Source organism: Podarcis bocagei (genome assembly GCF_964188305.1).
Source record: "Podarcis bocagei genome assembly, chromosome: 3".
NCBI lineage: Eukaryota > Metazoa > Chordata > Lepidosauria > Squamata > Lacertidae > Podarcis > Podarcis bocagei.
In genome coordinates, this window is record NC_138127.1 from 51905704 (window position 1) to 51919332 (window position 13629).

Here is a 13629-nt window from a genome sequence, read left to right on the forward strand (position 1 = left end):
AATAATAGAAAATTTACAACCAAACAAAATGCAACTAAATTATAAAATCATACCTTACTTTAAAACAGCAAGGAAAAGAAACTTTGTAGCCACTAGTTTAAAACTGAAGGCAAAACACAAAGTTTCAGACCTTCTCCTTGCTCAGGTTGGAGTACGTGCCCACCAATATACTAGCATGAAAATTTCATGGGAAACTGCTGGTAGATAATGAAACTATTTCAAACATTCACAGGAAGTAGTTTAGATCAGGTCTTTTTAGTTTCTGAAAATGACAGCTGTAAGCATGGCTGCTAGGAGGAAAGGTTTATTCTTGATTTTTTTAAAAAAATATAGAACTACAATTATTTATTGGGTTGTTGTAGATATTGTTTGGTTTGTTAGAGCCAAATGGACCTCTTGGCACCCATGTGAAGATGTAAATTTAATAAGTGAAATTATTGGGGGCTGTTAACTTCACCCTTGAGGTATAACTTAAACTTCAGAGCTGTGCTTTAGCTTTTTGACCTATTAAAATGTTCATTGTCTCCTTATGCTTGTCGCATGTGCTCTGTAAGAAACAAAGGATTAAACTTCTCACCAGTGACTATGTTACCAAATGTGATGTGCTACTACCTCAAAGTACCAAGGTTTTGGCCTTTGAAATATCGAAAATGTTTGTGGAAAATTCCACTGACCATTTGGAATCTTAGTGTAAATATAGCTTCATGCCTTGAGTCTGCTCCAAAGAAAACAGCAATTTGTACAAAATGTTGGATAAGCTGTTTTAAGTGTTTTGGTGAATGTCTGTGTTTATCAAGACTTTACTTAAAGCCAGCAAGTCTTTTATCCAAAGCCAGATACAGTATAAGCAGCTGCTGCATGGTGTGTGCACAACTTTGCTACTTGAATTGACTTTGGGGAAAGCTAAAGTGCTGTCTGCCTTTCTATCTCCCAGCTACTGATATTAAAACAGGTTGCTTTATAAGTCAATACCAGCCCTTTGCCCCTTGGTCATTTTTGTTGCCATTTTCTGCATGTTTTCCAGCTTTCTAGTATCCTTTTCAAGATGCAGGAACCGAAATTTATGTGCTTGCACTATAAATTTCTATCCCTTTCCTCATGTTCTCCATGGGATTCATCCTTCTCAGTTATTATACACTGGGTCAACACCATCAATCTGCTATCCATAAAAACACAAGAAGAGCTCTTAATGTCTCAGACCTTTTAATTCAGCAACCTGTTCTCACAGTAGCCAACCAGATGCCTACGCAAAGCTATCCATCTGGAATTCCCCAGGTCTTCATAAACATACTGGTTCTGACAGTGGAGGTAGTACACCACCATCATAGCTGATACCTTTATATATCATGATACCAAGATCTGTCTCCTGGCCAGTCACTGCCAACTCAGACCCCCACAGTGTATATGTGAAGTATATGTGATTTGGATTTCAGCAGACTTGGCTGCCTCACGGATCCATCTCTAACTCCAGATCATTTATGACCACTACAGGTCCTTGCAGGACCCCACTTCTTACAACTCTTCATTGTGATAACTGGCCATTCCTGCTCTCTGCTACTCCTTCTTTATCCAGATGCTGATCTACAAGAGGACCTGTCTCTTTCCCAACAACTACAAACTTTACTCGGGAACCTGCAGTGAGGGACTTTATGACAAACTTTTGCAAGTCCATGGAATTTGGTGTCTACCAGCTCATCCCTCTCTACTTGCTTATGAACACTCCCAGAGAACTCTGATATTGCTAGAAATATTAAAATAAATGAAACATATTGTAACTATTCATAGTAAAATATAAATGCCATGGAAGCTTTTGGCAAGATAAACTAATAAAACAACTTGTTGCTATTCCAGGATAATAGAGAGATGGAAAAAGACTTTCCTCGCTTTTATTTAACAAAAAAAAGTTACCTACAGTCAAGTGTTTGGAAAATATAAATTACAAGTACAAATAGAAATAGAAAAGTAAACCAGGTTCTCTCCCAGTGTGACTTGGCCGTCTGCATTGTACCATCGCATGGGCTGCTGTGGGTATGTGTAAATGCCATGCTCTTCCCCAATGAATCATGGCCAAGCTAAATACAGATTGCATGTAACACAATTTGCTGTTGCTTATTGTAAAATAAGGACAAGGACCTTTTAGCTCCACCCATTAAAATGTTCCAGGTGAGATGCTCTCATGGAAGCTGGTGAAGTTGTTGGTTAATTGACAAGTTACTGAAACACGCTGTTCTAGGGCCACTTTCCACTGCCCTTTTATTGTAGGTTAGCTCCAGAAAATGTGCCTAGCTTTGGAGAAAGGGTGGAGAATTCCCAGGCATGAGCACCTTTGTGTGAGCCCTGGATAGAATCTTTTATTTCAAACCTAGCTTCAAGGCAACAGAGTAAGAGATTTACTGTAAATTAGTCTTCATGCCATTTTATTTGGGCATTATAGGGAGAGCGTGCTGATCTCTCAATTTCCCATTGGAAGCATGAAAATTGGCAGCTTCAGCATGACTTTCAACTAGGTATTGGCAGGTTGTCAATAAGAACTCATGATAGAGCACCACTTTAGAGATCTCTGTTGAAAACATTGATCAGAGAAAATCAAAGGCAGAAGAACATTGCTTCTTCTGATGTGTTTGAAGAAGAGACTAATTTGCAAATTATTGATCATAGTCTTTGAACAACTGCCTGAAGGTACACAAGAAACTGCTTGCTACAGCAAATGCATTAAAAATGCAAAAATATAGTCCTTAAGTCTATGATAAATGCCAGAGACCTTTTATAATTATGAATTTAAATTTCTTAAATGCCTAAAGTTAAGGCAAACTAGTATAAACTGATCTAATAAGGAAAATATATGGATATCCAGCTGGAATAAAATGTTTTGCATCAATAGCTTGCAGCACACACAAAAAAACACACATTTAGAACTGAAAATGCATTGATGCAATTTTATGCATTTTAAAATGCAGTTTGCATTTTCTAAAGCAAATAAGTACAGTATAATGAAAACCAATCTGAATGCAGACTGTGAAGTCCTTCAAGGGAGGGCTCCATGCCTTCAAGATAAATGTTTATATAGTATTAAAAATCCATTGAAAACAGAGTGTGGTTCATAGCAGTAAATTGTCTCTCAAGCCTATGGATTAAAAGACTAAGCCAAGGAAGACATAATCAAGTCAGAATGCACTAGGTTGCATGAAGATTTTGCAATCAACTGTGCCTTCTGGAAACTGAAGGGACATGCACTCAATAAATCTGGGTGAGTTGTGGCACTTGTAACCGGTCACATCACAGACACGGTATCTGGTGTTTGCTTGAAATGCTTACATATACTGGTGCTAGCTGGTTTGGGGAAAATGTGCATTAGCAACTAAATAATGTGATTTCAGTAAAGTCATCCCAGCAGCAAAAACTGTACAGTAGCCAAAGATCTTTAGATGCAGCACTACAACTGCATGAAGAAGACAGATTATGTGAAAATATTTGTCAAAGGGGCAATATTTGTTCTTTGGGAACAGCTACAGTTTGCAGGCTTATTACTGAGGTCTGGCTGTGAGTTAGAAATATGCCTCATAATTCCTTGGTTCAGCATATGAACTTAGCAACTTGGTATGCTTCCCTTTTAAAAATGTGTTCTTCTCCTGTTAGAGAACGTCCGTCCGTTTTTCTGGCTGCTTCTCCTATGGCACTCTATGCTGTTAAAGCAGGCAGGGAGAGGGGGCTTATATTTCTATACTTCTACCCTGGGATGTTTACTGCCTTTTCAGTTATGATGTATCACTTAACTATGATTAAAGCTGGTATTTGCTCTGAGGAAGGAAGGGTTTACACACTGTGAGCACATGATCCCAAGGTGTGTCTGCAGTCTCTTTCCTGTAGTGAAGAGCTACCCAGTGTTAACCTCCACTTGAGTCCCTTTCAACAGTCTGCAACCATCGTGGAGAAATGAGCCCATCAGAGTGAGTCAACACTACAGCCCCCCTCTCACATTACTTATGGCATGGTGTAGAAATGGGCTGCATGACCACACCTCTGTCCTATGACTACACCTGATTTCCCAGCACACATACATTAGCATAGACCACTGAGCTAGGGAAGCCTGCATGGGTATACCTCTATGTGTGTAGACTTTCACTAGATCCTGGAACCCTGATTCCACAAAGTTCTGTGCACAATGGCTTTCCCACTTCAGTGTCCATGCTCAGAGCCAGCTATAGGGGATGGGGGCTAGACAGGTTTTTTGCCCCAGGTGAAGCCTCCAGAGGGATGCCATTGAGGCTCTCTGTGTGTGCAAATGCACGTGGGGGGTTGCCAAACTGGGTCTTTGACCTGGGTGAAAAAAAAGCCTAGCTTCACCCTTGTCCATGGTTAACTCATGGCGAGTGCGGACAAAGGCAAAGGTGCATCTCCTTACTATACTTTTCCCTCCTAATGTGTAAAAATAGCCTCCCTCTTTCCTGACAATCACAGATTTATCATGGCTTTGCTACTATCCAATTTTATGATGTACTTCATAGCTAGCACAACACACTTGCAACTATTTTTTTGTCCAGTCCTGACTCATGAGTCACATTGCTTCCTGTGACAGTAATCTTGTTCCTTGGAATCCTTCATCATGTTACCAATTTCTGGAAGATAAAGAGGAGAAAGAGGATTCTGGGGGTTTTTTGTGTGTGTTTTTTTTTTATTAAATCATTTTTCCTTTGGCGATAACTGTGGCCATGCATAGGGTTATGGACTGGAAACTGTAGCTTGTCACCCCAGCAGTCTTGTGTGGACATTGAAATAATGCTGTTGGCCTTATTGTAGTCTCTGGTGGACTCTTACCCTTTCTTGAAACACCCACACAATCTGGCACAGTGCATTATCACTGGCACATCTCCTTGCAACGGGCCCCATGGTGGAATAGTATTGGCTGCAAACCTTTGGCTCAAATAGCATTGGCAGCCTGTGCATGCAGTTTTGCACCACATCTGCTAAGCATATGGTTTCCTTTAGCCATCCCCCTGCATTCATAAGCAAGATCAAGTTCTACTAACATTAAAAAATGGAAATTTAAACAAGCTGATAATGTACTTCTCTGGAAAATGTTTTAATAATGCATTTTTATATATCATAGAATCAGAGGATTGTGGCGTTGGAAGGGACCCCAAGGGTCATCTAGTCCAACTCCCTGCAATGCAAGAATCCATGGCAGATGGGCATCCAACCTCTGCTTAAAAACCTCCAAGGAAGGAGAGTCCACCACCTTCCGAGGGAGTCTATTCCACTGTCAAACAGCTCTTACTGTCATAAAGTTCTTCCTGATTTTTAGTCAGAATCTCCTTTCTCATAACTCGATTTACTGGTTTGGGTCCTACCTTCTGGAGCAGGAGAAAACCAGCTTGCTTCATCTTCCATATGATAGCCCTTGAAATATTTGAAGATGGCTATCATATCTCCTCTCCCATCTCCTCTTATCCAGGCTAAACATGCCCAACTCCCCTAACTGTCCTTCATAAGACTTGGTTTCCAGACCCTTGATCATCTTGGTTGCCCTCCACTGCACATGTTCCAGCTTGTCAATGTCCTCCTTAAATTTTGGTGCCCAGAACTTAGGTTGGTCTGACCAAGGCAGAATACAGCAGTACTATTACTTCCTTTGATCTGGACCTTAAACTTCAGTTGATGCAGCCAAGACTAGCATTAGGTTTTTTCGCTGCTGCATCACACTATTGACTCATGTTAAGCTTGTGGTCTACTAAAACTGCTAGATCGTTTTTACGTGTACTGCTGGCAAGCTAGGTATCCCTCATCTTATATATGGTTGATGATGAAGGTAAGCTAATAGTATGTATGTTGATTTCATTTTTAACAGGTATGTTTGTAAATATTAAATGGAGGCATTCAACAGGAATCTTCACCCCAGCTGCCCTTCCTTTCCTCCAACTGTATTCCTAAATACCAGGATAGTACCAGCAACCCCTTCCCCTTATAAGCAGAACTGTTTTTGACTCATGCTCTGGGCTATTTGAGTAATTTCCACAGATAATTTTGCTACAGTCTTATAGTGCCTTCTTAGTCAAGAAACCTCCAGATGTGCCACTCTGCTCAAGCCATCATGACTCCTAAATAGCGTAGCTGGACAAGCAGGCTTCAGATCTGTTTATTCTTTTTGTACTTAATTTTGATAATGGTTCCCTATAGATAATGGGATTCAACACTCCTCTCTCCACTTTAGAATGAGCAGAAGAGAGAAACACCTAAGTGATTGAGAGCCCTAATGAGCAGAAATATGGTGTAAAATATAATAGTTTTTTCAGATATCTATGTAAACTTTAATGGGGTCTTAATTTTCCAAAGTCTGTTTGGGTCATGTGCTTTGCCTTTTAGCTTTGTTTGTTTTCCTATCAGCTCTTTGGTTTCTTTAAAAATCTAGAGGAAAATGGTTCAGAAGTGTAGACTGGAAATGAATGATAAATTTAGCCATAAATGCAGAGAAGGGAAGGTGGTCTGGGGTCATGCCAGACAGGATGGAAGAAGTCTAGTTTCCTGTATGACGACCAGCTTGCTCTGTTTGTAAAGAATAATGTAATGTAAATAAGCATTTTGGGGGTGGGGGAGTATTAGACGTTTGGCAAGTGGTTTTGAGGATTCTCACTAGAGCAAGGAAATTTTCTTTGGCTTTCAGTGATGAGCACTGTTGACACAAGCTGTGATGTTAGAAAGGGAAACCCTTTTAGAAGGAGAGTTCACCCCTCACTAGGCTCACACATTGATTTTTTTCATATTTTTAATCCATTTCCCTCTTTTTAGTTTTGTTTTCTAGTTGAAAACCATTCATATAGTTCACCACTTCCTCTGCAACTCTTGTGATATGCCTTCAGTTGACATCTCTCTTCATCTTCATTAGGGAATATATATGAAAGTAGAAAAACCAATTAAATCTAATGGAAAGCTAGGGCAAAATATTTGGTGAAAAAATGAGATGCCTTTGGTTATATTGTTTAATAATGATGAACTAGATTTGGCTAGTATCTGGAAGTGCATGATTAAGTGCTTAAAAGGCTAACAACAAGTAAGAGCTACTACAGCTCTCTTTTTTTAACCCTGCTTTTAATCTGTTGCTTTTTATTAGCCATTTCTGTATTGGGACTGTTTTTAACTTTGTGTGATTTTATTTCAAACCACACAGGTGCATTAAGGACAGTATACAAAAATGCTGTATATGAGCATTTTATATCAGTGTTAGAAACTGAGATATGAAAGCTAGGAACTAAATGGCATCTTAAACCGAGGTTATGGGTGCAACAACGGACTGTCTAGGTGTGCTGTTCTCTAACAAGAATACAAAGTGAAAATAAATGAACTGTAGCAAAACATTATGTTCATTTTTCATATGGTCTAGTCTTTCCCCTGTCCACCCCCCAAATATTCTTAAGAGGGTCTCTTCTCCAGTCTTCAGAGAGTAGCTGGAACAGGGGAGGCAGAAAAGGGTCCTCTTTACTTTCCACTCTGTAGTTTTAATCTGAAATCTGAGCTCAGAAACTGCTCGCACTAATGAAATTCCCTGTCGCAAAATGCGCCTAGAACAATGGGAGTTTTGAACACTGTTTTATATATCACATTTTGCATACTGTATATTATTTCAAATGTGTTTCTGTTGGGACGGACAGTTCTTAAATTTGTAGGTGCAAGTACTGTCTCAACATAAATGGCGTCAGGATTCAGAAGTTATTTTCGCATGTGCTCTCTCCATGATATTTCCTTATAACTGCACTAAAATTGGTGGTGTTAAACACACACTATTTATAGTGGGAAAGCTATGGTCCACAAATCAGAACCCTGGCTCTCTAAAAGAATCAGGCTACAATCCTATACTTGCTTACCTCTGATGTAGAGAGAGGATTGTCCTTGTTTATCTTCAGTTCTAACATCAAGCTATTTAGGGAATGGAATGGTATCTAATTTGAAATCTTATGATGTACCTAAAGCCTGGCTCTTCTGTTTTAACAAAATCCATTCTTCTAAAAGGGTGGTGCAGGTTTGTATGCTTACATCCATTGTACTATCTGTAGGCACTGGACCAGGAAATCATGCATATCAAGATCTTCTTATTTCCTGTATTATGATGTATAAGAACTTCTAGATGCTTCCTCTGACTTACAAATTTTATAGAAACTTTAATAGCTTATTTCATTTGAAAAAGCAGAAAAGATCCAGAAAAATGTCCATTTGTAGTTCTGTCTTCAGTTGCCATACTGATGGTGTACACATGCATTTATATTATTCATGTGATACTTCCAGTTTATTAGATGGCAACCTGAATATCATCAGTTAGCATGGGAAGTAATATGCCATTGCAAATGATTTTAGTCTACATTGTGATAGCTTATACTTGAAAATGCTCTTATATAAACCTTTCTGCTTTAAGGTTTATAATTTTTAGCTTGTTTTTTTAATCCTCTTAGTAGTTTTCAAAATATGTTATGCAAACACAGATTTTAACAGGTCTTCTTAAAGCTTAGTTTTCTTAACCAAAGGCAGAAGATAAAGTAGATTTTCATTAGCTGAGAGAAGCCCCTAGGCTTTAAAGGGTTGAGCAGACAAAATACTGGGACAAACATTTGAGGGGATAAGGTTTTGTAGTCAATAGCCTGCTAACATTCCTTCAACAACAACAACATATCAGAGCTGAAATCAAATTAAAATTCATGCTATTAAAAACAATATAATTATTTTAGTTCTATAGTAAGGATTACACAAATATGTACTGTTGAATAATATGCTTTTAAGTGTGCATTATTGGAGCCATTAGATTAGTGGTATTTAAAACTTTTTCCATTTAAGGTCTATCCTTTTTTTAAAAAAATTATTTTTATTCAATTTTCAATACAAGATTTAAACATACATTTTCAATATTATCACAAATACGTAATTTTGGCTTCCTTCAGCTCATCCGCGAATCTTCCGTTTTCTAATCTTCTATCCGCAATTCTAAATTTAACATTGCCTTTTATTTTAAATAAACCTATTCCCTTTTTTACAGTGTTTCTAATATTACTTCTTCACAAAGCTTCCTGTAAACCCACAAACGTTATTTGCGTATCACAAATGCTTTTCATATAGTCCACAAATCTGCTCCAGTCCTTGGTAAACTTGTGATCCCGTCAGTTTCAGATCCTTCCTGTTAATTTATCTAATTCTGCATAGAATTAACACATTTTACAAACACAGTACAGTGGTACCCCGGGTTAAGAACTTATGGTAATTCGTTCTGGAGGTCCGTTCATAACCTGTAACTGTTCTTAACCTGAGGTACCACTTTAGCTAATGAGGCCTCCCACTGCCGCCGCATGATTTCTGTTCTCATCCTGAAGCAAAGTTTTTAACCCAAGGTACTATTTCTGGGTTTGTGGAGTCTGTAACCTGAAGTGTCTGTAACCCGAGGTACCACTGTATTCTAATTTGCTAATACATAATTCCTCAAATATGGTTGTGAATATTTATGCTTCATTTTTGGAATACCTCCACAAATTTGTTCAGCACAGTGTGTGCTATTGGAATTCTTACATGAATGTGAAGACTGTGCCAGATTTATACATTTGATTTTGAAACAGTTAAAGATTTAAAAGGAAAAAAACAAACTTGGGAAGATTTGTTGCAGCAAACTGTGCCTCTGACATACATCTGTATAATTTCTGGTCTGAGACTAAATGCATTGTTACTCACTTTTGGAAATTTAATCAGGTTCTTGATAAATTACCACTAACCCACTATCCATATTCATTTTGTCCATTTTAAAGACTATGAATACATGAGCTGAAGGAACTGTTAACTTGCAAGCGTGAAAATTTCAAAAACAATAATGGCTTCCCCACTCCCCACAGGTTTACTCCCAGAAACTTCCTAGCCAATTTGAGGGTATGGTGGAAAGGTGTTCACTGGACAAGTTCCAGATTTCAGCCTCTCTAGCTGCATAAGTGTATACTATAAAACATTGCATTTTAAAGGGATGCATAACTTGACAAAACTTTCTGCAGTTAGATAACTTGTAGCTGAATATTTTGTAAAGGAACTGATATTTCCAATACTCGTGCTGATCTTAAAATTATGGGTGAGATTCAGTGCAGCATGAGCAGCTGTCTGCTTGCACAGCGGAGCTTTTCCTTCTCCATCTCCCTGCAGCTGCCCGTATATCCCAAATCTGCTTCAAAACTTTGGAGAGAGCCTCCATATCAGATTTTGGGATTGCAGGAAAGGGGAGAAAAGAAATAAGAAGTTCCAAACAGATTTCTGTTAGCAAGGAAGTGGATATAACTGGATCTTGTTTTGTTTTTAAAGGGCATCTACACACTCATAGAGGGACATGGATGGCACTGTGGGTTAAACCACAGAGCCTAGGACTTGCTGATCAGAAGGTCGGCGGTTCGAATCCCCGCAACGGGGTGAGCTCCCGTTGCTCGGTCCCTGCTCCTGCCAACCTGGCAGTTCGAAAGCATGTCAAAGTGCAAGTAGATAGATAGGTACCGCTCCGGCGGGAAGGTAAACAGCCTTTCTGTGTGCTGCTCTGGTTCGCCAGAATTGGCTTAGTCATGCTGGCCACATGACTGGCTGTACGCCGGCTCCCTCGGCCAATAAAGTGAGATGAGCGCCGCAACCCCAGAGTTGGCCATGACTGGACCTAATGGTCAGGGGTCACTTTACCTTTACTTTTACACACCCATACACCTGTAAGTTTCAAAAGGAATATAAATAAAACATGATTCCCTTCTGAATGTAGTAAATCATGTTGATGCAATGGTTTGTTCGACAGTTCGGGCCTTAGATCTGTGCTCCATCACTGGAAGACAACAGAGAACTTCATAGTTCATTTACAACATTTTCTTTTCTTCCCCCCTCCCCTTCTTTTAGGATATTAACGTATGCATTCTTGAGAACTACCCTGAATGTTCCAATCCCAGGTTATTTTATATTATTCCATATTTTTGTGGACAGCATCCAAGATGCAGGTAACTATGTTATCTCCCTTTTCAAAGTTATTTCTTACCACCTACTGGAGCTGGGGTGATTTCAGTTTTGGAATGTTCCACAGAAAACAGCAGAGAGCCCAAATTATATCATGCTGGTAATTAATCTGAAAGTCAAGGAGTTGTGCAGAATACCAGTTCACAGATTGCATTAGAAAGCAAGCTGTGCCAAATGCTAAAGGACTGGACAAAAAAAGAGAGGACAGATCAATCGACCTTCCCTTCCCTTTCTAAAATACTGAATAGAAGGAATGCAAAAATAAGATGGCTCTAATAAGCCTCTTCTTTTCACACCTCAAAAAGCATCAATTTGTCCAGAATTCAATATCCAGGTTTTGCCAGAATATAGCCACCTGCCCCATCTGTGACGTCAGATGTGGGGCAGGTGGAGATGCAACTGAACCTGATGACACAGCCAATTCCCTGCCAGAAGTAGACTTGAAGTCACTGTCTATCAGCTGATGTGTGGTGATTTCAGGCCTCCTGAATAAAGGCACTTTAAACTACCACTCAGGGCTCTTTGCAAACCTTTCATGCTGCCTTGAATTCCAGTGACCATCTCCTGGTGTCATAGTGACACCAAGTGATGTGATGGGTGAGTGCTGTCTAATTTGGGTAGGGGAGATAAGGATTTGGCCTGCTGACCATATAACATTCCCAACCACAAATAGGCCACGATTGACGCCTTAGATCCCTTCATTAGGCAGACCCTTTGTTGCTTTAAGTTGCTAAACCTAATGAGGTTTATGCTACCTTTTACTCACCTGGTGCGCTCCAGAAATTTTAGATTACAACTCAGGTGCTGTCTGAGGCTGATAAGAGTTATAGTCCAAACCTCTGGAGGGCACCAGGTTAGTGAAAGCTGGGCTATGCTGTGCAGGGCAAGCCATATGTCAGCTTCTTGGTATATTGATGGCTTATAAACAAGATTATTTGAAAGTCTTAAAATATGTCACAGAAACTTAGATAGCGAACATTAAAAATGATTGATATTCCGCAGTTGGCGAAATTTTCTAGCTGCCTAGCAGCCATAATACTGTGAATTGTTCTAAACTCAGTTTTTATTACAGAGTAAAACTTTTGTTTGCAAATTCAATTTAAAGATTCTTTTCTTTTATGTTCTTGAAGGGAGCCTGGGGAATGGGCCCTTGAAAGAGCAAAAGTGAATGTGAATGAAAATTTCCTACTTGTGGGGATTCTGGAGGAATTGGAGGATGTGCTGCTTTTACTAGAAAGATTTTTACCTCATTATTTCAAGGATGTACTCAGTATCTACAAAAACCCAGGTAAACGTCTTCTGATATATCCATGATTGGTTTTTCTTTTTAAATAAATAAATAAATGTAATATTCTTAAATGTCACATATTAAATGCTGAAGAAGCAATAAGACAGCTGTAACTCTGATGTTCACTCTTCTTTTTTAAAGTGCGTTCATTGGATTAAAATGCAAAAAAAAAAAAGTTTCCATATTCTTTGCATCTTCTGTTCAGCTATTGCTTTCAAGTAAGTAAGGCCCCCCCAGAAACACAGTATGGAAACTATGATTTAGAGATGTTTGGAGTATCCTGCTGTAGCTAACAGAGAAGTGGCAGGGAGAGCATATGTCTCAGAAGAGGCTTCCTCGTTGATCCAGTTACTAACAGAACCCACTTCTAAAACAGGGGAAAACAGATGTAACATAAAAAGATAACTCACAGCACATCCCTTAGCCACGGAATAAGCAAGGCTTCCTCGCAGCTCTGCAGCTGAAATGCCAGGTGCCCAGTGAGTGTCAGCTTGCCCCTCCCACTATATAGGTCTTTTTTCTTTTTAGAAGCACAACACCTAAGTCCATTTTTCTGTTGCATTTTTCTGTTGTTTCTTTGCTGTCATCATTTTTCAAGGAAATGCTCTTTTTATACATGAAACATTTTGCTTGGTATCTTTTGGGGGGGCAGTTCTTGGAGACATCAAAGGATCTTGTCAATTAGTGCTTCCACAGCTAGCTTCTGCTGCAAACTTGCAATGGGTTGTATAAGCAGTGTCACTCAGCTGATGGTAAGGCTTCTATCAGAAGAATGGGGAGGGAAGCTCATTTGTCTCCTCTCTAAATCCCCTTCCCCATTCTGTCAGATGAGTGACATGGCTGGATACACCTCTGAATTTGGATCATAGATTTTTTTATTTGTCTTAAGCCTCTTCTCCTGAAGAACAGTCTGCATGTGCAATAACAAGAAATGTTTTTTTCTTCTTCTTTGTACTGGTTTCAACTAAATCTAGCATAAATAGTGCTAAATCTTTTTGTGTAACAGTCAGTAGCAATAAGTGAGACAAATGCTATGTTAATTATTTTTATTTTAAGAGTAAGCTTATGCTTCTGGTAAATAAGCACATTTCTTTTCATATAATGCCAAAACTCATGAGAAAGGGAAATTTAAACTTTGAAGAGCCAAGCATATATTAAGTATGGAAGTTAATTAATATCTTTATTCCATGCTAACTTGATTTGGCCAGAAGATGGCATTGTCCCTCTTATTTTCTCATACAATTATAAAACATGAAACTTGAAAGAACAGTTACATACATTCTGTCTCTCAACTGCTCACATTTTATATTCTGATCAGTGAAGAGAGAATTAGTAGGCAAAACCAT

At 39.0% G+C, this 13629-nt stretch overlaps 2 protein-coding genes across 6 annotated transcripts in view; one reads left to right on the forward strand and one right to left on the reverse strand.

Annotated features, from left to right (window-relative positions):
* The window catches only part of UST (uronyl 2-sulfotransferase), a 119839-nt gene that overhangs the window by 75310 nt on the left and 30900 nt on the right, over nt 1-13629 (forward strand). Inside the window, exons 6-7 of the mRNA XM_081186314.1 lie at nt 10882-10979; nt 12126-12283. Coding sequence (XP_081042440.1) covers nt 10882-10979; nt 12126-12283 — 256 coding nt within the window. The remainder of the gene's footprint in view (nt 1-10881; nt 10980-12125; nt 12284-13629) is intronic.
* LOC308582823 (uncharacterized protein) overlaps nt 1-13629 on the reverse strand; it is a 156182-nt gene that overhangs the window by 61507 nt on the left and 81046 nt on the right. The window lies entirely within an intron of this gene.